At 37.1% G+C, this 25446-nt stretch overlaps 1 protein-coding gene across 1 annotated transcript in view; it reads right to left on the reverse strand.

Moving 5' to 3' along the window:
• Positions 1-3186: 3186 nt before the first annotated feature.
• FCHO2 (FCH and mu domain containing endocytic adaptor 2) overlaps positions 3187-25446 on the reverse strand; it is an 89347-nt gene continuing 67087 nt past the window's right edge. Inside the window, exons 19-26 of the mRNA XM_080924972.1 lie at positions 23259-23388; positions 15030-15141; positions 12328-12483; positions 11683-11815; positions 10566-10765; positions 9967-10031; positions 5799-5963; positions 3187-5510 (exon numbers count right to left, since the gene is read on the reverse strand). Of these exons, the coding sequence (XP_080781098.1) occupies positions 5488-5510; positions 5799-5963; positions 9967-10031; positions 10566-10765; positions 11683-11815; positions 12328-12483; positions 15030-15141; positions 23259-23388 (984 nt within the window). The 3' untranslated portion in view covers positions 3187-5487. The remainder of the gene's footprint in view (positions 5511-5798; positions 5964-9966; positions 10032-10565; positions 10766-11682; positions 11816-12327; positions 12484-15029; positions 15142-23258; positions 23389-25446) is intronic.

Below are 25446 nucleotides of genomic sequence, written 5' to 3' on the forward strand. Positions count from 1 at the left end.
CAAACGCCAGAACTTGGCAGCTTTGGCCACATGGTTCTGGCTTTACAGTCAAGGATATAAGAAAATTGGTTGTGGAATGTACCTCGGCAACTAAGAAAAGCCATCAACACTGGTATGTCAGGGGTTCCTGTGTGGAGCTGTAGCTGTCTAGGTCAAGCCTGGATTGTGCTGGAGATCCCAAGACACTGGAGAGGCTGGAGTGGTGGGATACCTGCTAAGAGAGGCTGCAGACCAGGTGTGGAACCAGCCAGGAGAGAGAAGTATGTTTCAGACAATGAAGCTGAAGAGCTGGCGATCTGAAGAGTTCTTTGACATTGAACATGGAGGTGCAGAATGTACAGTCTGTTCAATAGGTTTTCCATCTTGTTTTAGACCAGTATTTTTTCATTTGTGTTCCCTTTCTTCCCTTTTGGGATGTTAATGTGTATTTTAAGCAATTGTGTGATCGGCTTTTACTTGGATTTTTACCAAGGGTTAGTGTTAAAGTGATTGTCATGAGTCTCAGAAGACCCTTTGAACTTCGGAATTTTAATGTTGAGGCCATTATAGATGATGGGGACTTTTGAAGTTGAACTGAATACTTTCTGCATTAATATGGCTATAAGCTTATGGGGGCCAAGGAATGAAATGTGGTTTGAACAGGAATGGCCTCCATAGGCTCTTGTATTTGAATACTTGGTCATCAGGGAGTGATATTACTAGAGAGGGATTAGGTGTGGCCTTGTTGGAAGAAGTGTGTTACTAGCAGTGGGCTTTGTTTCAAAAGCCCACGTCAGGCTCAGTGGCTTTCTCATCTTCCTGAGTGTACAACACTCAGCTAGTTCTCCTGAGACTACACTGTGAAACTGTATGCCAGCCTGTTAAATGCTTCCTTTTCTAAGAGTTGCCAAGGTCATGGGGTCTCTTCCCAGCAACAGGACAGTGATGAAAACAGTGACTACCATTAGGTTTTTAGTTTTGTTTTTTTGAGACAAAGTCCTTGGCTGGACTGGAGCTTGCTATACAGACAAGGCTAACTCATAAAGATCTACTTGCCTTTGCCTCTTCAGTATTTTTAGTAACTGCATAGCATTTCATTACACAGGAATTGTCAACTTATTTCAGCAAACCCTCATAATTTTGTCATAGTGGAAACAATATTACAATAAATATCTTCTGTATGCTCATCATGTTTTCCTAGGGAAAATCCCCAGTGATTAATAAATGATGCATATGTTGAAGGGAAAAAAGTACTGGATTCAAATTACTATAAAGACTGGCTTTGGGAAATTACTATGCTAAAGATAAAATGGTAGATACTTTCAAAATGTTGACTGAGGCCAGGTATGGTGCATCACACCATTAATTCCAGCATTCAGGAGGTATAGGTAGGCAGCTCTCTGTGAGTCTGAGGCCATCTAGGTCTATATATCAAGTTCCAGGTCAGCCAGAGCTTTAATGAGGGCCCGTCTCACTGGGAGATTACGGTTTGAGTCAGGGCTAGGATTATTACTTTTAACATTCTGCGCCTGTCAATGAGTTCCTTCTCAGTCACCCTTTCTCCCCAACCCATCTTATGGAAAGGTTTCTTGTCCTCTCTGACTCTAAAATCTGGCCAACTGGTCATAAGCCAAGAGGCACCAAGAGCTTCTGGAAAAGCTTTAACTGTACCAGTCAAACAGACAAGACTTAATAGAACTGCCCCTTTTCTACCTGTGGTATAAGCATTCTCCTCCCGGAAGTATGGTCCACTCCAGCCACAAAGAAAGTTAGTTTCTGACCAATGCCAACACAAGGTAACTTGCAGACCCTATGATGTTAGCAAAATGTTTGCCTAGTTTAGAGTTTTCTTAATTTTGTTACCTTCTTTAAAATACCTTCCTATTTTTTCCTTTTATCATATGAGAGAAAGACAGAAGGAAGCTGTGCATATGGAGGTCAGGACAATTTGCAAACGTTGGTTCTCTCTTCCCCTGTGGAATGTGATGGTTGAACTGTGATCATCAGGTTTGGGTTTTGGTTTGTTTGGTTTTTTTTTTTCAGGTCCTGAGCCATCTTGTCAGGTCCTGAGCCCTTATTTTTGACAGATAAAACTGAATACCAAAGATAGAACTACTGTTTTGGAGTTACCACAAATAATCATTTAGGAGCATTCATTAGAAAGATAAATGGAGTTGGTGAGACAACTAGGCTAGGAAAGGTACTCTGCTGCCAAGCTTATCACCCCAAGTGGGACCCATATGAAGGGATAAAGAGAACCAACTTCAGGTTGTCTTTGGCCTCCACATACAGAATAGCACACACAAATAACACACGAAATTTTAAAAGAAATAAAGGGAAAAATAAGATATATTAAAAATACAGAGTATCAATATATACCAAGAATTTATGCATGTTTTGGAAAAAGACAGGAAAATTAACAAAAAAGAAAAGGGACATAGTAAATAGAGGAATACCATTGTTTTTATTTAAAATATTTTTTTCATTTTACCCTTTTGCTCCTTTCTTTGGGTCTTTTGGTTTTACTGTTTTTCAGATTTCTGACATGATTTTTTTAAATTACACTTATTTACTTGTTGTCTTACTGTGTGTGTATGTGGGTCAGAGGACCATTTGAGGGAGTCAGTTCCTTCCTTCCATCATGTGGGCCTGGGAGGCTGAACTCAGGTCATCAGGATTGGTGACAAGCACCTTTCCCAGTTGAGCCACCTCTTGAGCCTTATCATGATTTTAAATTATATACAATTGTTCCTAAGGAACTGGTTAAGAAGAAAGCCTTTACTGAAATTCACAATCAATTTAAGTATATTTATAAATGTCAAAAAATAACATTTTAATTGTTAGTTTTCAACTCATTGTTTAATTTTCACTGTTAAACATTTTTGATATTCAGAAATACACACCACCAAGCTTTCTCTATAACCAGGAAACCTCAGCAGTTCAACTTGTTTGCCAGCACAAATGACTGACCGAAGTTCAAAACCTGCTGGGGCTCTAGCTCAGTGGTAGAGTGTGTGCTTAGCACCCACCAAGCCCTGGGTTCAACCCCTATTACCACAAAAGGAAAAACAATCCTAAAGTTCAAAGTCAATTACACATTCCTTCCTCTGCTTGACTGCCCTATCATCTATAAAATATCTATTAATAGGGATACAAAGACACATAAAGTCAATTGCTAAATTATATATTACACGTTTATTAGGGATACAACTTTTATGTAAAATTTACATTTTATGAAAAAAATCAAAAATATTTACAAAATTTTGGAAGATAGATGTGCTCTAATTACAACCCAAAGTAGTAAATAACGATCCTTAAAAGCTCACATGTTAAGAGTTCTGTGTTTACAAATTCTTGGTTAAAGAAGCAGCTACAAAGTTATCACTGTACACAAGCAAGAACCAGCTTGCTAGATAAAATAGTCTCCACTGATATTACTGGGCTTCGTTTTTCTTAAACATTAGTGAAAATTTAACCGGAAAAAAAAAAAAAAAAAAGAATCACTATAAACTCATATGGCTTTAAAACTGTAACCTGTACCCAGTCTAAACTTGCATGTGGACACTCGGTCTGAAGGCTGTGGGGATTGGGAAAGTGCACACGGTTAACCATTCCACTCATCTCAATATTTTAAAGTAATACTTGATTAAAAACAGACATAGTAGTAGTGTGTCAGATTTCAAATAGTAAAGCATCAACTGCTCAGTAAAAGCAGATTTAGTCAATATTTTAGTAAGTGTAATTGTAACTGGCATTTTAAAAAACATAAGAGTTAGAAACTCTAATTTTGCTAGTTAGTAAAGACTGAATTATCTGTTTACCATCAAATCTAAATTTAGAATTGAAATAACACTGAATATAAAATGTTCATTTTGTATTACATACTGTAAAAAAAAAAGAATAAATTTCTGCTGTGTTTAATATAGCAAGATGTTATATTAATATCTAGTAATAGGGATTTTATTTTCTGTAAAGCTTAACAAAATTAGTGATTTAATAATTACCAGATATAACACAAGCTATCACTTCTATGAAAAATAAAAAGGACACTGGTATTTACCATAACTTTCCACTGTAAATTATGAAACCTTGTCTAAAACATTTCTTTTGTTAATCAGAATTTGCTATAAAACTACTACTCAGCATGAGCAGTCATTTTAAGAAACTCTTAACCCAGTCATTCACTTCAAACATTTTACCTATTTCTATCATATGGGACCCTGACAACTTTCTAATTGTTAAACTAAAACAAGTGACAGTATTTCTCTCATTGCTAAATTGAATCTTCTCAAAAAAAAAAAAAAAATTCACAAAATGCTAGAAAATTTGTGTTCATAACACAATAATGTGTAAATTTTCTTTGATAAATAGGGTCAAGAGAAATACTAAATTACAGCTAAAATACCAGTTACCAATTTATTACCATAGTTTCAGAACTTGTCTGCTTCATACACTTATGAGGCCAATGTTGAATATCTGAAGGTAATTCTATTCCCAGTAAACATACTCCATTAGGCTGGTTTGTTTTTCTAGTGGCTACGGTGTATCACTAAAGAAATGAGACAGAATTTTTAAGTATAAATTATCTTTTAGTTATTTTGAGCTCTCTTCTTAATTACAAGCCAAAAGTATTTTTTAAATTGCAAATATCTTTTAAATATGCTTGACCACTGTATGAATCTGAATAGAAAATTCTGAGTGAGGAAAAGTGAGGCACATTAATTAACACAAACTAGAGAGGCACATTTCTGGTTTTTGTTATTGTTTTAAAAGGCACACATTATGTAATCCATATAAAAATAAATTAAATCTACAGCATTAATTCATCAAAACAATCACAACTTCTATAAAGTTAATTAACTGCAGAAGTAAGTTTTTCTGCTGTCTTTTGCAAGCTTATTTTAAAACACATTGCACTTGAGAATTTCAAAAGAAATAATATAAAACACCATTTACACTTTATCAATATGCTTATGAGAATCAAATTATAGGGATGTTTTTTGTTTGCATACAACTTGGACTCTGGTCTGATTACCTTATGGCACATAACTCAATTAAATTGAGTTCTGAGTTAACATTCAAAACCTAACAATTCATGTTCTGTTTATATTTATTCAACATCAAACTTATGAAACTTCAAAGGTAACTCTGAGTCTAAATACTTATGGAAAGCTAAATAACTTTTGTGCTCGCTCTCCTGATTTTAGGCTTGTTACTACATTCTAACCTTTTTAAGAACACAGACACTGAAGATAATAAATTTCATTTAGTGACAATTTGAATGCATGTGCTTCCAGAATATTGCATTTGATCATTTACTGTGTACAAGGTCATTTCAGTGCTATTTCTTTCAATGACACTTTGAAAGTGCAATTTAATGTTTGTAGTCAGCTTCCAAAGAGCAAATTTGAAAGACATCATACAAGTGAGATAGTGTTTGGAAGGAACAGGCGATGCAGAGTGGCAGACACACACTATTCCCTTGAAAAAAACCGCATTCTGGCTCCATCAACAATCCGCCAAATATCGTCCTGAAAAACACCAAGCAGACCTTCACAGTTACAATTTCAAATACACTCAAATGGCCACAATGTTTTTTGTGGTTACAGACACAGAACTCTAGTTTCCCTCTGTCATTTACAAGTCATTAGAATCACATCTATGCTGATAATAGGAAACTCTCTACCAAGACTGCTTCTACCAGACAATGTTTATGTGTGGGGAGGGCGTGGGGGGGGTTAGTGCTTTTAAATTATAAACTGCTAGAGCACAAGTGTTTCCCATGCACACTAAAAGGAGTTCAAAACATCCCAACTTACCAGTGGCAAAACGCTTCTTTACTAAAGAGAGTCTATAACCAGTGCCAACAAGCTCAATATCTACCCCTGAGAGGGTATTTCCCTCACTGAGGAATTGCACTGCGAGGGTTGTAGGTTTGCTGGGTCCGTCTGAAAGATCAAATTTTGCTCTGAGGGATCCAGAACCTGCAAAGGGAAAAAATAAAGACCTCATAAAGAATAAAATACATGTACACCAAATAAAACTAAATGATCATCTAAGCCAATGCTTCTCAACCTTCCTAATGTTTCAACCCTTTAAATATGGTTCCTCATGTTGTAGTTACCCCAACCATAAAGTTACCTACCTTTGTTGCTTAACTGTAATTTTGCTACTCTTATGAACTGTAATATAAATATGTGATACACAACCCCCCAGATGGGTCGCCACCCACAGGCTGAGAACCAATGGTGTAAGCTAAACTTCTTAAGCCAATGGTAAATCCATGAGATGCATGTAGTAAACAAACCATTTTCCTACTTAAAAATCAAATCTTATTCAGTGAGCCAGAATCTCCATTATATAATCCCCCCACCACCCTACTTAAATATAGAAGCTCTCTGTCTGCATGAACACCTACATGCCAGAAGAGGGCATCAGATTCCTTTATGGTCATTAGTCAACATGTGGTTGCTGGGAATTGAACTCAGTTAACTGCTGAGCCATCTCACCAGCCCCCACTAAGTAATCTTAATCTGCCCTTTTACTAACAGTCATGTTCAGAGATGAATACTACTTAGATGCCTGTGATACATACATGTCGAAGTGAGTCAACAAAGATGAAAGGCACAGAGGACAGCACACAGGAAATAAGATTGGGGGAGTCACGATGGGGACAGACCCAGAACAACACAAAGTAAAAGGTGAGTGCCGAGTACCAGACCATGCAGTCCAAAGGCTAAGAAATGGCAGGATGAGAGGACAGCATCGCCTCACTATTTTTTACTCATCTTTATTTATTAGCACCATGCTCTAACCAACTGAGCTAACTAGCTTAATTGCATGAACACCATTTTTAAAATCTTACTCATACATTACCCCTTAGGTGTATTGTAAGTCTTTCTTTCAGTCATTTGTTCAATGTATCCTGTAGGGGTAGCTCTAATGTTTTGATTGGGAATCTGCAAGTGAACATTGAAGGTTCTGTTTCCCAACTGGTTTTTGATTGATCAATAAAGATGCTATCAGCGCAACTAAGGGCAGATTTAGGATGCTGAGCTGGGAGTGAAACAAAGGGTGTGATGGCCGAAAGAGGCTTAGACGAGCCCAGCCACTGAACTAAAGCATATAAAATAAACTAATGTGTGTGTGTGTTTCTCTCTTTCACCTGAGAATCCAAGGAAACCTGGCAGGGCAAACAGTGAGGTCTGGCCGAGCTTAAGGCAGGGCAGTGGGAACTGCACTCTATGGTATCCCAGTCTGACTGCGGTCCAAGTAGGCAATGCATGTGACAAATGGAATCTGGAAACACGTCTCTACTGAACATCATACAGTGATGGGCATGCTGGGGTGTGCTCTAGGCAGAACGAGGTACTGTGGTGTGAGAACAGGCTTAAGAGGACAACATCTATGCACAGTATCTAGTGAACAGGACACAAGTAAAGGACACTTGCAGATGAAACTAGAATAGTAGCAAGGACCAGGCCACAATAAAAAGTCTATGACATAACTACAACATAACACCCAAGAAAAGAAAGGGAAGAATATCTCAGATTAGTGTCCTAGAAGGGGGTGGGGCTAGATGCAAAGTAAGGAGAGCAACTGCAAGACAATACAACAGTTTACCAGGGCTCTAGGTGACAAGAAAGGGGATCTGTAGTAGGGCCAAGGCAGAGAACACTATTTAAAAGGAAAGAAAGAAGAAGTCTAAAAGGATTTCTAACCTAATCTAACCTGGGTTTCTGGTTAGGAAAGGGTTTCTGAACCAGAGTGCGATGACTCCTCTGAGGGTGAAACAACCCTTTCACAGGGGTTGCCTATAAGACATCCTGTATGTCACATATTTACATTTTGAATCATAACAGTAGAAAAAGTAGTTATGAAATAGAAATGAAACTAATTTTATTGTTGGCAGTCACCACATCATGAAGAAATGTATTAAAAGGTTGCAGCACTAGGAAAGCTGACAACACTGTGTTCAGGAAAGTGGACAAACTTGCTCAGTAGCAGCAATAAAATATTTTAATCCCCCTATATAAAGTTCAACACTACAGAGAAATACAGAACAAGGTGCTATAGCTGGTCTGCCCTACACTATCACGCCTGGTGACGCTTACCAGAGTGCAGACCATAACTACTGTCCGCAAACACCTCAGCTCTGTGAGAGTTCCACTGCAACGAGCAGTTCGCCCACAGCCTCACACTTACAGCTGCTCTCTGCTCCTATTCTGGGCACTGAGATAAAGAAAAAATACTACTATTCTAGAGTGTCTGAATCTGGGTTTTTCTTTGTAAAGGTTTTACTGACATCAAAATCACATTCATAAAATTCTCCCATTTCCTCACATAGAACGCATTCATACCTGAATAACAGAAGGAAAGTACTAAATATATGGACAGAAAATATAAATCTTATTTTTGAGAGAATTTCTTTTGTTATATTTACAATTATCATACACTTTATTAAATAAAGGAACAAGATATTCTTTTTTCCTTGCTGGTTGGCTGTAAGCCTCGTACACAGGATTTCTGATTTACTTTTAGCCTAAGTTAGAAATTTCAGTGTGGTTCACATAAATCTCTATGGTAGAAGAAAAGTCAGTGAAACTACTGACTAAAACTGCTACCTGTAAGTACTAAGCAACAAAAAGAAACTTCAGGCCAGCTTGGTTATCTCTCTGGTGCAAATCTGATCCTGCATAACAGTTATAAATAAAGAGACAATCCAGATTTGCTGATGGTCCTTTCTACAGAAATACTAAGGAAGGAAAAACCATCAACATTCTCAAAATGTTCAAAATGGAAAAGTTGAACAAAACTGAAAGAGCTAAACACTCGTTCAATAAAAAGAATTAGTTGGTAGAGGCAAATTAGGAAGATGAGTTCTCTTTTAACTAAAAAGAGACTGGTTACTTCATTTTAGAAAGTTGATTGTCATGGAAACTGCATGCTAGTTTTAAAGTCACAATCTGAGAGGAAATACTAGCCATATGGTGAACACAGACAGATGCAGTCAATAGGAGACAACAGACTTGATTTTCCTTAAAACTGCCACAAAGAACTGAAGACTAATATTAACTCCAAAAGGAATGAACAGATTTTCCTCAGCAAGATGGAACAGACAAGCATTCTGTCAAAGCCACTTTTCTGTGTCTTTTCAAAGCTATTTTCTATGTAACTGGAGAGGGGAGAGCAAAGATTCCCCATTAACAGAATAAGCTCAATCATTTGCAATTATTTTAAATATCAACCTAGGGATAGTTCTGTTTTTTTAAAAAAATTCTATTACTAGGCATTTCTCTTATGTAACACAAGAGGCTGTTTTATCTTGCAGATATAAAATTGTTATTTTTCTTAAAGAAAACACATATTCAAGAGAAGAATAAAAACTGTTCTAAATCTCAGGGTACTAACTTCCACCTAGTGGTCAGTTCTAGAATTGAAGACATGAAATTCCAGGAGTAAACTTTCCAGTCAGTAAGCCTTTAAAACAAAACAAAACAAACAACAACTACAACAAAAAAATAAAGGCAAGATAAGATGGCTTAGCAACACTTCACCAAACCTTAAATCCTGAGTTTCATTCTCTGGGTCCCACAGGGTAGAAAAAAGAGAACTCATTGCTGCAAGCTGACCTTGTGATCATGCCTGTATGCAGTGTCTGTGATCATGCCTGTATGCAGTGTCTGTGATCATGCCTGTATGCAGTGTCCTGTGATCATGCCTGTATGCAGTGTCTGTGATCATGCCTGTATGCAGTGCCTGTGATCATGCCTGTATGCAGTGTCCTGTGATCATGCCTGTATGCAGTGTCCTGTGATCATGCCTGTATGCAGTGTCCTGTGATCATGCCTGTATGCATTCATACACATAATAAATAAAGGTAGTAATGGTAACAGGAAACGACCAAGGCCAGGGCAGCAGAGTAACACATTTCTTGCCTAACATGCATCCCCGGAACATAGCGAAGAAGGGGAGGCACACCCTTACCTCCACTGTCTGATTTCTCTGAAATTCCAGATAACTTCCAAAAGGCTTTCATTTGTTCTGCATTCCTGTAATAAAAACAAGTATCTTCAAATTCAGTTTCTGACAGTATCTAATACATAAATGGACACTCAATAAATGTACCTCAAATATTTGTATTGTAAAAACTATAGTGTCCCTTTGGAACAAGATGTAGAGCTCTCACCTTCTCCAGCACTGTGCATGCTGGACGCTGCCATGCTTCTCACCTTGATGACAGTGGACTGAACCTCTGAACCTGTAAACCAGCCCTAATTTAATGCTGTCCTAATAAGCGTTGCCTTGGTCATGGTGTCTCTTCACAGCAATGGAAACCCTAAAATAGGACACTGTTCTTTTAATTCTATGTATGCATAGCAGCAACATGCTTGCCACTGGTACGTGGGGTCAGAGGATCTCCTTTCCATGGTTCCCAGGTTTACTAGGATCATCGGGTTTGCATAGCAAGCACTTAACCCACTCACTGTGCCACCCCAGCAGCCCAATTATTGTTAGTTTAAGAGGTTAGAACTGTTGCAACTGGAGACAAACAGAGATGCAACTGGAATGTAAAGATAGTTTACCATATTGCAGGAGGAAGGGACTGCATGTTTGTGACTCCTCCATCCACTGGTACCACCACCTGTATGTTGGAGAGGACACTAGGTGCAGGCATGGCTTCTGGGTTGTACTTATAATCCACTCTCAGGTCTGTGGTGCTCGCACTACATTTCCAGTATGTTGCAAGATTTAGAGGAGTGGACTGAATGCCATTTGATGATACCTTAAAAAAAAAATCAAGCAAGTAACTGTCTTTGCCTGAAGAGTAAACAAAGCATGTTTATGACATAAACACTTAAGCCTACAAATCTGCAGAATCACAACTAAGCAGTAAGGAGAGTGGTTGTTGCTAGGTAAAGCACTCAGCTCAGAGGACCAGGAACAACCTACCAGCAAACTGCCACAATGCAGTTCCCCAGGATCAAACTGCAGAAAATCTGACTTTACATTTTGGGACTGTACCCAGAAATCAGCATTCTATTAAGTAATTTTTTTATTATTTATTTTTATAAAGTCTAAAGCCTTTCAAAGGGAATTCTAAGATTCATCATTAATTATATATGAAATTATAAAGAACTCAGACATACATCAATGAGAAAAAAGGTTCAGTATGTGGATCTCAAAGCCTAGAATTAATGCATTTCTAACTTCAAGTATTTGGTAACTTTAAACAGTGAGTGGCATAATTCCTTCTGGCTCTTCAGCTCCTTTCTCAAAGGGCTCCCTGAAACCCTTTCCTTTTGTCCATACTATGTATCTTCTAATATAACAATATGATTTACTGATCATGCTTACCATTTCCTTGTCCAAGCACGAATTACAAATGTCGTTTTTAGAAACACAACTTACTTTAGTATCACTACACTATTAAAAGTTCAAACATAAATAGAAAATTTGTCTCTAACATATGCATGGTTAAATATAAATTCATGTATTAATATTTACTCAGTAGTTTAGTCACAAATACACTTTACTATTTGGTTCAAAGTCATTAACTAAGTAATATATTCTCAATTCTTGAAACAATCTTGTACTCTTGGAATAGACCTCACTTGGCTGACATTTTATCCCTTTAGTGTTCTGCAAGATTCCACTGGTTTATATGTAAATGTGAGGCTGTCACACTGAAAGGGCACTCACCTGGTATTTTAATACATCTACATTATAGTAAGAAGCAGCTGGATTTTGCTCTGATAGCTTCTTGAGGTAGATAGTAACAGCTTGCATGTTCATCCAAAAGTCTTTTGTGTTGGAGTCACATTGTGATGGATCACTGTATATGTAAGAAACATTGTTATTTCATTTGACTTATCCTTCTCTTTCCTATATTTAGTCAATTGGTGACCTGGGAAAAATGATTAGAAATGAACCAAAAGGTGGGTTGAGGGACAACTAAGATGAAGAACAGGGCACAACAGTTTCCCTGGAAAAATGCTAGCAGCACTAACAGGACACAAGAGGACAGCACAAAGCTGCTACCTGTAACAAATAATGTTGGCACTGTCTTCAAGGTCAACATTATTTCAGAGAAAACATTTCTTAAAGAAAAACTTCAATATTAATCTACTTTTTTTTACAATTTATTTATGTATTTTATGTATGTGAGTACACTGTTGTTGTCTTCAGAAACACCAGAAGAGGGCATCAGATTTCATCACAGATGGTTGTGAGCCACCATGTGGTGGCTGGGATTTGAACTCAGGACCTCTGGAAGAGCAGTGCTCTTTACCACTGAGCCATCTCTCCAGCCCTTCAATGTCAATCTTAAAAGCAAAGCAAACAAACCTGAATACAAGCTGTGAATTTGGAAGAATCTGCTCGAGTCTGCTGATGTTTTTCACCCTAAAGCACAGCACAGCTGGAGAGGGGTTGCTCGTGAAGACTTTAATAATTCCACTCGGAAATGATATTGTCACGTCTCCAGTGATCTTCACAATACATCTGACAAGGGAGGATATTGACAAGTACTTAAATAATATGTTCTAATCTTTTCTCAAAAAGTATGCCTGGCTTTAAAGGTATATGTATGTATATAAGTATCTATGTAAGCATATATATACAGCTGTTCATCTATCTGTTCATATATACATATATTTAAATTCTTTATCATAACTAAGGTAAATTAGTCTCAGAAAACTATAATGACATACTCCTACTATTAACATAAGCATACTTCTTTGTGTGTGGCAGCCATCCTTGGAAGACTTGGCAATGCCACCACTAATTCCTTGCAGTTATCGTCTCCTCCTGAGCCTCTGAAACCCTGGGCTTAGTGATGGTTGCTCTTCTTGTTCTGTTTCTTCCTTTGAAATGCATGGTTCATACTGTACTGTTCAGACCTATTCCTCTCAGACCATCTTCAGCAGTCCCTTTGTATTTCCTAACACCCCAAGTCTGGCTCGCTGCTCAGCGATCTCTGCACCACTCTTTCAGCACAAGCTCACTATCCATCCAGATGGCCCTCTCAATATCTGTCGTCACCTAGCTCTTCAGTATCTTCCTTCAGTTAGTATGTCCTTTAGCTCACTCAGCCAGACCACAGCCCTCCATAGTTTCACAATCCTCACTCATCTACTCAGATTCCTTTGTCTAACTCGTCCCATGTAGTATCAACCTAATTCCTCACCATTCTACCCCATTTTTGTTAGTCTTTCAAACGTCATTCCCTTACACACCATCTTTGAGTTTCCAGGCTCCTCACTAGACACTCTGCTATGCATAAGTTCTCCTTACACTTTTACTAACTAATTAGTTCAACAGTCTTGGCTAAATCTAGTTTCCTCTGCACATTTGCACAGCTGAATGTGAAGGAGAAAAATCCACATGGCCACAGCTCTCCGATCTGCTCCCTTAGCATAATCTGTTCTTGTCTAGTCACTCACTCTTCTGCCACCTCAGGGCTCTCTCACCTCAGGTCTACACTTAGTGAGCTCCAGAGTCATGTATGAAGCTACCAACTTGTCCACATTAATAGCATTCAACAAGTACTTCAAATTTGACATTCTAATCTCAACAAATCTTGATAACTGTTTTCAAATTATATTTAGAATATCATCACCACTGACGACCTTTCCTGCTAATATTCAAGTCACTATCATCTCTTATCTGGTTTCTGCAGCGAATCTAACTCTTTCTTGAGTTATTCTTCAAACAACAGTCAGATAACTTCATAACCTCTCAACTAAGAGTGTCCACTTGCCTTCTTGCCTTACTAAAAATGAATTCCTAATTCCCTATCATGGCCTACAACAGCCAATCTGGCCTGGGACCTCTCTGGATGCATCCTCACACCCGCTTCTAATCTTTTCTATTCAGTGACCTATCTCCCTTCACTGTCTCATATATCACAAGCATGCGTTTACCCTAGATCCTCTCCCATGGTGTTATTCTCCCACGTGTGGACAGTTTTACTCCACCATATTTTTCAAGTATCTGCTTAAAATCTCCAAAAGGTTTTTGCCCTACTGTACTTCTCCACCTTCTCACCCCTCCCCCTTAGTAACATGTATCAATGCACACTTTATCTTCTCCAATTTTTTTAAAAAACATTTTTAAAGTTTTTTTTAAAAAAAAAAGATTTATTATATATGAGTACATTGTGGCTGTCTTCAGACACACCAGAAGAAGGCATCAGATCCCATTACAGATAGTTGTGAGCCACCATGTAGTTGCTGGGATTTGAACTCAGAACCTCTGGAAGAGCAGTGCTCTTTACCACTGAGTCATCTACCAGCCCTGATTTTTTTCTTTATTATAATGCAAGCTCAGGAGACCTCTATTTTCTTAAGTAGCTTTAGTACTTATCAAGAAGAGTCTTGATGGTGTGATAGTGTACACCTGTAATTCCCAACACTTGGGAGGCAGAGGCAGGTGAATCTCTGAGTTCTAGGACAGCCAGGGGTACACAAAAAGACACTGTCTCATAAATAACCAAAAAAAGGAAGGAGGGAAAAAATAGAGAAAAATAGTCTTACACATGTTGAGTGCTCAAGTAGTTGAATGACTGTATGCTGTCTGCTACTACTTGAGATAATAGGAATGAAGGTTGGAAACGGCTTGGTAAATAAGAGTGCTTGTTGCTCTGAGAGTGGACCCAAGCCCAGCTCCTAGCAGCCACATCAAGCAATCAAGCAGTTCATTCCAATTCCAGTGGCTCTAATGCCATCTTCTAGCCTCTGTGGGTAACACACATACACACACACACACACACACACACACACACACACACACAGGGAACATATATACAGATAAAAACAAAAACAAAATCTTAAAACTAGATGTAACTTTTCTCAAAAGCAAGATGCTAAAACATGTATGTATATAGGAACCCACAGATAGACAGACAGACAGACAGACAGAGAGACAGACAGACAGATAGATAATAAAACCAACTACATAAAAAAATCAAAATATAATTTAAAATTTACCACTATGCCCCAATTCCTGCCCCATACCTAACACAAGTGCTCATTTATACTTAAACTAACTTGGTAGGATCTGCTCCTTTAAAGTAGGCATTGACAGATTCTGTAAGGGCGATTGCCACAGGTAAAGTGTCCTGGTTTCCAAGGCTGACTGGGCTGGGACCCCGTGATACACCTAGAAAAGACATGATTCATTTGTTAAATCATTCTAGAAGACACAAGCTAAATACTAAGATTCATACCATAAATATACCAGGACAGATTCATGTTAGGCTATCACAAAAAAACTTATTAACTGCTTTCAATAATTCTGCGAGTATAAACCTCGAGGTTAAGAAAGACATAATGGAGCAAATTAGAACATAATGTAAAACACATACACACAAGTCTAGAAGGCAATAAAACTGACTTTTAAATGGAAAGACACAGGATGGTTAAGAATATCAAAAGGTAAAGATCATTGATTTGAAAAGCTAACATAACTACTGCAGCCTCCAAAAAACCTTCAAATATCAATTTTTAAAAAAAGATTTATCAATCAGACACTTCAGGCCTGTTATTATTAGATTTTTGCCTGTTATGTTACTTAATAACTCTTTTTAAACCCCTTTTGATACCTATATATCCTAAGTATACTGTATTTGGACTACTTAGTGTCAGACATCTATCAGATTTTGGAGTGTTTCCTATCTTAGAGTATTTGCATGATCTTCATCAACCTCCATCATTCCTAAACTAAAGCTTCAAATCTAAAATGTCCCCCAAATCAAACTGTTCTGAGAATTATCACCAAACTTTTAGATTTCAAATTTTCAATTGTTAGATTGCAGGTGCTTATCTTGTATTACTATCCCATATTACTTTGCCTGAGTAAATGTCTGACACTAAACATCATTACTTTAAAAGCCAATTTAATTTTCATTCAGTCAAAACACATTTTGAACTATTATCACATAAAGATGATGACTTTAAAAGCATAATAAAATACTGAAAAAATCTGTAAACTAATTTAATGTTCAGCTATTTTTATGGTCATTGTGGCCAAATACCTAACACAACTCAAGAGCAATTATTTGTGTCAGCTCATGGTTTCACAGAGCTTAGTACATTGAGGTTGGCCTCATACACTTCAACAGAATATTATGGTGGCAAAAGTATATGGTGGGGGGATGAAAGGAAGCAAGGAGAAAAAAAGGGACAGAGCCAGGCATAACCTGTAGAGGCTAGAACTTTCCTCTGTCTGTGTGGGCCCTAAACACTTTCTACTAACATGCAAAATCTTCTAAAACAGTGTCACCAGTTTGGGAGCAAAGTATTCAACACAAGAATAGCAGGGCTTGTTTTACATTGCTTTTTAATCTAAACTAACTACCTCCCTATTGATACAGCACACTGCCTTTGTCTTTCTGCACAGATGTACTCTTCAAACATATGTTCTACAATTCCTGCAACAATTTCTCAAAGTTGAGCATGCATTTAACCATAGTGTCTAATGCCTTGCAGCCAAACACTCTTATGATAACAAATGTTTTATATGTTTTTAAGCAGTCAAGAAAATCTGTTGTTCTAGACTTTGAAGGAATTTTGATTTTAAAAGTTCTTTATTGTTACAAAAATAGCTTTAGTGATGAAAACTACATGATACCAAAGCTGGCATTTAGACACTGGGAAAGGTATGCTCTCCAACATAAACAATAAATAATTCCATGTGAAAACAAGAATGTCAAATGTATTCACAAATAACAGCAGTCACTAGAGGTTAAGTATACTGTATCTAAATTGCCTGGGTTCAGACAAGTCTTTCATACTTAGGTCCCCCCCCCCCCCAATTTGGTAATATTTATATAAGCTCTGCCATTTGAGCAACTCTGATCTCAACATCTTTGCTATCCCAAGGGCTCCAGAATCTGAAACTCTGTCAAAAATCTTCAGATTTCAGAGCATTTTGAATTAAAGATAACTGACAGGTACTTTGCTAAGGTGTCATAAAAAAAAAAAAAAAAAAAAAAAAAAAAAAAAAAACAAGAGAGAGCTTTTTGAATAACAAGTTGCAGTTTTGCAGAACAGAGACACATGTCTAGATTAGGAATAGATGGGACAGTGTAGAGACAATCTCTTGTGTGCTGTATGGAAGCACCACCTGTTAATAAAGCTGACTGGCCAATGAGCTGAAGGAGGATATAGGAAGTGGGGTTCTGGTAGGGAGAGAGGAACTCTGGGATAAAGTTGGATGTTGGGAACTCTAAGGAGAGAGACACAAGAAACCGAGGAGAGGTAACCAGCCCTGTGGCACTCATAGACTAGAACGAACGAGTTAATTAAGTTACAAGCTAGTCAGGGAACAAGCCTGAGCTTACAGCCTAGGCATTAATTCATATATAAGTAAGTCTTAAGAGTTGTTATTTTGGGAAGTGTGGCGTGAGGGAATGGGTGGGGGGTGTGGTTACCAGGCAGCTATGAGGAGGACAGGGCAGCTTTTATGATCCTGATCAAAGGATATAAACCTATACTCATTCACTCCATTATTTATAATATAATAGAAAATAGCAACAGCTTGGATATATATCAAGAAAGAATGAATAAAGGAAATCTGGTACTATATACAGAATTTTATTCACCCATAAAGAAAAATCAAATTACACTTTCAGAAAATGGGTAGAAAGGAAACTCATGTTTTTTTATTTAAAGAAAAAAAAGCAATACTACATATTTATTCTCTTTCACATATAATACCTATATTTAAATGTGTATGTATGGACTATTGGTGTGTGTGAAGGTATGGTTGTTTGTGGGTCATAAAACTAGAAAGAGGACAGTGAAAGGGGAATGAGACCTTAAGGGACATTAGGGAAAAGAGGATAATAACAGAAAGGGAACTATCAGAGAAGAGATAAAGGGACATAAGAAAGAGAGAGGCAGGGAGAGCAACAAGGGAGGGGGACAAAAATATACAAAAATATGGCATGAGGAAATTTTCAGATTAACTTAAAAATTAATTTAAAAGATACCATCACTGTCAAAATTCAAAAGAAGCAATATTGTGGTCACTCTGAATACCAAATGATCCTGAATAAAAGAAAACACCATATACAAGTTTAAATCTGTACTTATCCCAACACTTGAGAGGCAAAAGCAAGCAGATCTCGAGTTAGAGACCAGCCTGAGACTCCCAGGAAAGCCAGGGCTACAAACTAAAACCCTGTCTCAAAAAATTAAAGGAAGGAAGGGTGGGAGAGAGGAAGGGGGTGGGAAAGGAGGGAGGGAAGGATGAGATGGGATGAGATGGGATGGGCAGATGGAGAGACAGGCAGGCAGGCAGGCACAGTTAAGGGATTAATTAAGAGGAACAACTTTGAGAATGAAAGTGAGAAAATGTTAAGAAAAATGCCACTAAGTATGAGTTTGTTGATTTCAAGTATAAATATATGTTTATAGACTGAAAAGTGTCTCTATAAAACCTAAACTTGAATTCATCAACTTTTTTCTAACATTATAAAGTAGAAGGTCATCAGAATGTGAGGACAGCACACTTTTAGGGAAAGCTAAAGTCACTTTTCACCTTAACTATTTTTTTTTAACTATGGTGAAATATGTAACAAAAGTTGTGGTCTCAACTCCTACCTCCATTACTTTCTTTGACTTTCTGAGGCAGGGTCTTGCTGGTCTTAGCAATTTTTAGTTGCATAGTTAAAGCATAAAAAAATGAAACAAGTAATACTGGACAACCATTACATCATGTATTTCTATAACTTCCAATCATACAAAGCTGAAACTCTATACCTATTAAACAATTACCCTCCACACACACCTGCATCTCTACTTCACCCACATCTGTCAGTGATCACTGTGCTTTCTGTCCATGACACTGACTGTAAGAACAGCACAATGTACTGAATATTCATACTGCAGTATAATAGAATTCTCTTCCTTTCTAGGACTAAATAATATTCTACGACATACACATACTACATATTCCTATGCTGCCATTTTCTTGCTATTGTAAATGCTATGGTAAATGGCATTGCTACAAATGGGTATAAAGAGACTACCTCTTTGAATTCCTGCTCTTCCTTTTGGGTGTGTACCTAGATGTCAAACTGCTAAATCATAAAATAAAATCTGTTAACTTTTTGATGAGCAGACATGTTGTTCTCCACTGCGGCTATAAAATATCTAGCCCTACCAACAGAGCAAAGAGGTTCTCAATTTTCATCAGATCTTTGCGAACACATATTATGCTTTGTGATTTGTTTTGTCTGGCAGTAATGAGGATCAAACTCAAGGACTCATAGATAAAAACCACGGTTTGTGATCTATATCCCAGTTCAATGATTTTCTTATTAAGAAGAATTACACAGCTGACCCTCTAAATCTGACAGTTCTGCACACAGGATATGTGAGAAAACACTATTGTTGTCTTCATTCTCTAAACAACGCAGTATAACAACCATCTACACAGCATTTACCTTGTCCTACATATTCTAAGTAATGTGAAGATGATTAAAGTAGGTAAGAGAATGTGTGTAAGGCTACATAAAAACACAATGGAAATTTTATATGAGGGATTTGAACAATTATGGCTTTTCTTCTTATCACTGCAAGGTTATAAAAACTAGTCCTTTATGGTACCAAGGCCTCTTCTTAAAGATGAAATTCATATTTTCCTTTGAATAGCACACAAGTAAATATCAGCACACAAAGATAAACTAGTACTATGCCTTTGACTATAAAAATCAGAAGAAACCAGGCCAAGAAGATAACTCAGTTGGTAAGTGCCTGTTACAAAAGCATAAGGACCTACATTTTGATAGCCAGCACCCACACAAAAAAGTTGGGCATAGCAGTGCCATGTTTATAACCCCAGTTATAAACTAGAGAATGGTAGACAGGTGGGTCCCCAGAACTTGCTGGACAGTCAAGTCAGCAAAATTAGTGAAGAGACCCCGTCTCAAAAAATTAAGGTAGATCACAATCAAGAATCCTATCTGCTGTTGACCTCTGGCCTCTGTATGCACACAAACCTATAGGAGTGCTCACTGAGAGAGCGACTGACAAGCAGAATTCTACTGATAATTGTTGAACTAATTTTCCCATAAACTGTGATGCTTCTTACTAAATACAGGCAAGCAAAGAGTTAGAAGGTTGGGGGGAGCTCAAAAAACAATTTACCATTTGGCATATTCACATTTCTGTGGGTTTTTTTGTTTTTGTTTTAATTACATTTTTGTTTTCAAAACCATAATGTACATGCAGGTGTCTATATTTCTACTTAAGCACTTTTTAAAAGTGAAAACAACCTGTACTCTTAGTAAGGACAGTTTCATTTCCAGTTTTGGTGTAACTGCCACATATTTAGAAAGAGTTAAATGCTGAAACTACAAAGCATTGAAGCCTCTAGGATAAGCAAGATACAGAGTACTTTGCTTCAACACTGAACATTTACATGTACCCACATGGTCTTTGTTCTCATAGTGCAAGTGCTGTTTCCTTTTATTTTATGTGTATGCACCAGTGTTTTTTCTGAATGTACTGAGCGCATGCAACACCTAGAACTAGAGTTATAGACTATAGAGCGGTTTGTCAGCACAAGGATTCTGGGAACTGAAACCTGATCCTCTGCATGAGCAGCCAGTGCTCCTAACTGCTGAGCCAAGTCTCCAGCCCTTTCTATAACATTTTAAGGCTGACATACTTTGTCTCTTTTCTAATCACTCTATTCTGATAGCTTGAGCATTCCAATCTACTGATTTTTAATGTGTAGACGGGATAGAAGAAAATGCAAGATCAGTATGCATTTTATAACCAGAGACCTGGTTTCATAGAGCGACTAGACATAATTAGCACAAAATTGAGATAGTTAATCTTAAGGTTATTCCTGACTGCTGACACACCATACACTGCTGGAAAAGGAGAAAATTAGGTGAAATATTTTAGACAGCTTTAGGAGCATTAGTCACATGTATATTTATTTGCTTCTGATACAATACCTGGTGTTGTCTCAGAGTGCTTTTCAATTTCAGAGAGTGTCCCAATCAAATTATCATCTTCTATCACATTTAAATAAGATAAAATATTGCAGGGAAAGAAAACATTTTCAAGAAACAAGAAAAGTCAACAACTTCAAATCTCAACAGAGCTGAATAGTCATAACTATGAAAGAACTTCTTAGCTGGACTGAAGACCCTCTAGTGCAACAGCCTGGTATCCATCTGCCTTGCCTGTCTCATCTCCTGTCATATGCTACTAGATTTCCTATTGTCAACGTTAGGGACTAAAACAATGAACAAATACTTACCAGATCAATCAAAACCAACTTAGCATTTCCATCACAAAACCTGCTGAAACAGGCACATCTAGTAGATTGTATGCATCCCAAGATAGATGTGACTGCAACTCAACATGTTTATAGATCACAATACCATGCAGATGACAAAAAGCTGGACATACCCATATGCAATGAAAATGCTAAAGCTTATTTTTGGTTACTCAAGCTACCTGCTGAATTTCTAGTAAAGCAAATCTTTTCTTATGTCTAAGGTATAAATTTTGTGAAAACAAAATTAAGAACATACAAACAAAAATAAAGCTGTTCATTCAAAGAACAAACGTATTAATTATACTCAATTAAATAGAATGGGAAAATGTACAAGGCATGTGAAATAGAATAGTAGCATCAGACTCAAACTTTAGAAACCAAACCACTCAGATGTCCATCAAGCCTCTGCTCGTGCAATCATCACACCAGCAAGATGCACTTCTTCTTTGACAAATTAAACTAAATTCAATTAAATTAGCTTAATTATCGGTCATTCACAAACAGCATATACTACAATCACCTGGGAAGCATGAAAAGGTTGGGCCTCCAGTCCTGAGTGTGACTTTAAATGTCTACATTTCTATTATGGCCCAGGACAGCAAGAGCAAGCGGCTCATGCTGAGACGCAGACAGTTGCCCTTGAAGCACAGTGGGTGCTTCAGCAGCCCTGTGTTGTTGTCACAGTGACAGTGGGTGAGAAAAATATGGGTACTTGTAAGAAGCCCGAGTAAAAGACAACGCTAAAAAGTTCTTGAGTAAAATTTAGGAAAAAAAAAAAAAAAAAAACATTGGTTTTGTTTCGTAAGATTTAAATTCTATAAATAATTTCAGCCTAATAACTTATTTTTAATATTTGTGATTAAAATTCTATAAAATAAATAATTCATCACAAGTACACAACATTCTTTAAGTAAAATGTTCCAAGAAAATGATTTTCAAATGCGAACTGCTTTTCTTTTTTGTGTGGTATGTTTGAGTGTATGTATGTGTACAAAGTTGTAAATTAACCTGACCATGTCAAGACCCTCCACAAATGTTATTACAGGTAGTTGTATTACATGTTTGTGCTGAGAATCAAGCCTAGGTCCTCTACAAGAGCAGTAGGCACTCTATTAACCATCGAACTATCTTTTCAGCCCCAAACACAAACGTTCTTAAGAATGCAACTGTGAATTCACAGTAGAACTAACTGCATTGTAGAGTATTCCTTTAGTAATTCATACTGACCAGCAGTTTATATATTGACAAATTCTTAAGAGTTTCAGCAATAGTTAAATACTCCAAGTATAGAAAATAATAAATAAAACAGAAAAAAATGAGGTCAATTTCACAAGTGTTAAGCATATGTCCAGAAAAACAAAATTTCTGATTTTAATTCTTCACTTCTCACTGGAAAAGAAATAAAGAGAGAGAGAGAGTGTGTGTGTGTGTGTGTCCTTTTCCCTTAATCAAAGTCCTCAACTAAAATGGTTTAGCAGCTACTGTATCAGAGTTACCCACAAAACCTTGGCCAATGTCCTCACTCTTGCTGCATCTACTCAAATTACTACAGTGGGGACCATAAGACACGCTGCTGATGAGCTGGAGGGTTCCCACCAGAATGTAAAGGACATAGGCTGCATTAACTTGGACTAAGCAATTTTTCTTAAATAGACTATTTAAGGCCATCTACTCAGTGAAAGAGCTGACACTAGTCTTTGTATAAAACTAAAAAATGTAAGGCCTTCTAAACAATGTATATTCTAGGTGTGGTGGCACCGGCCTTTAATCTTTCCCAGCAGACACAGAGCAGGGGCAGGAGCAGGGGCAGGGTAGGCAGATCTCTGTGAGTTCCAGGTCAGCCAGGGCTATGTAGAAAGACCTTACTTGTATAAAACAACAACAAAACAATGTGTATGCATGCATATGCTTTACCCACCTAAATGTAAACCCAATGCTTTGAATGTTAACTTTCATACTCAACAATGACCACTTACCTACTGTTGGAGTATTGGCAGCACTCAATGAAGCAGAAGAAGAGATAGAAGAACTGCTCTCTGCGCGGGCTAAGGGAGCAGTAGGAGGTGGGCTGGTGTTGGAAGTTATAGGTGGGCTGAATGGCCTGGGCTTAAAAACAAAAAGTTGTTTATCAAATGCTAAAAAGAGTCCTCCTTGTCAGAGAAAAATTTTAAGTTTTAACAAACCATTCAACTTTACCATGAATTTCTTTTAACTTGGTGTTAGAAGTTATGTCAAATTAGTCCCAAGAACATACTGAAACCAGAAAAGGCTATTTTAAAACAATGTTATCAAGGTTTGTACATAAAATATTCTCTGTATTTTAAAAGTATACTTAATATAGTACTTATAAGTGAAACAAATTTCTTCATATACCACTAAACTGCTTCCCAGAAACATGTACACTATTTCTATAAACATGAGATAAGTTCTTTGTATCCTATCAATAATAACAGATAAGTCACAAAATAAGAAAAAAAAACTATTTTTAAATGTTTTTAGTTAATTTTTAAAAGGCATATTTCCAATCTTTTTGTTTTACTGTTTATGTGTGTGCTTGTGTGCCTGTGTTTGAATGGAATGGCTATGTGAGTGCTCAGAGGTCAGATAAGGGCACTGAATCCCCTGGGCTGGAGTTATAGGTAGTGTTAAGTTGTCCAAAGTAGGTGCCACTACTTTTAAAGAAAGTTAAAAACTATAAAGCAAAAATAATCCACAAAAGACATTTCCAAAATATCGAAGTAAAAATAATAAACATGTAAAATTTGAATAAAAATAAATGCTTCATAACTTTTTAAGTCATCACCTGTACTCAACAATGTCTTCACAATGTTACACTTAAGTCACGTAGGGATTCTTTTTTATTTGAAAATTAATTCCTCTATTTGTAGCAAATAAAGTAGTTATTTAAAGTTTTATTGTTTATTTCATGAATCCATCATGTTATACTGAATACATGTGTGGTTGATGGGAACTCTAAAGTTGATATCATCACTTTTTAGAAAAATACAATGTAGTGAGTCTGAACAAAAAACAGTATCAGACACACACATAAGAAAGCAAGAGGATTCCAACACCCAAAAGGGATGAAACCAGCTGAAATGCCCAACAGAGGGGAGGTAGAACCTACAGAGAACACATCCAGAGGCTAGGCAAGACCCCCGTAAAACTTATCTAACACTGAACAGCTAATATGTCTGTCCTTATAATAACTGATAATTTTACTGTCTAGGGTAAATTATATTTATTTATACATTTATACATTTGGAAAGCAATGAAAAAAATATACTAAGATATAAACATAATTATCATTAGTAATATATTGAGGAGATTCAATTTTTTTGTGTTTTCTGTATTTTCTAACGTGATTTAGAAGCAAGGTGATTTAGAAGAAGAAACAGGTTTTATAAACAGAGAAAAGACATGTTACAAATTAGCGATTTGAGCTGGAGAGATGGCTCAGCAGTTAGGAACACTGACTGCTCTTCCAGAGGTCCTGAGTTTAATTCCCAGCACCTACATGGTGGCTCACAACCATCTGTAATGGGGTCTGGTGCTTTCTTCTGGCATGTAGGCAGACAGAGGATTCATGCATAAAATATATAAATAAATTTTAAAGCACAGTGTATTAAATTAACCATCTCGTTGGCAGCTTGCACCCAGTCTTTATCTTACTACCAGTAAGTCAGTTCACTGGAATAAGACATAAATTAAAGACATAAATAAGGACATGTACATGTGACCTTCCACTCAAAGTACATTTCCTATCTATGTACAATGTTACAGGCTTCATGCAAACTACTGTGGACATGAAGCTAGCTAACACATCATGCAGTAAAAGGTTCAGATACTATTTCGACACAGTGTGAGATGCACTTTAACAAAAACACAAGTATACGGGAGTGAGCAAAGAATGACACAATTTGCTGATGGATAACAGCTGGGTCTTAAGGAAAAAGGCCATTTGTGCCTCAGTGAAAACTGTCACTTCAAATGGAGGCATACAATAAGAAAATGTAGATGTGGAAAATAACAAGAACCAATGGTAGTGTGAGTGTGTGCTTACCATGCAAGAGGCCCAAAGTTCACTCCTATCTCCTTATTTCCCATCCATAAAAGAAAACAAAAGAAAGAATAAAGAACATATTGTGTCTGGACAACACCAGA

Source organism: Micromys minutus, assembly GCF_963924665.1.
Source record: "Micromys minutus genome assembly, chromosome: 11".
Taxonomy (NCBI): Eukaryota; Metazoa; Chordata; class Mammalia; order Rodentia; family Muridae; genus Micromys; species Micromys minutus.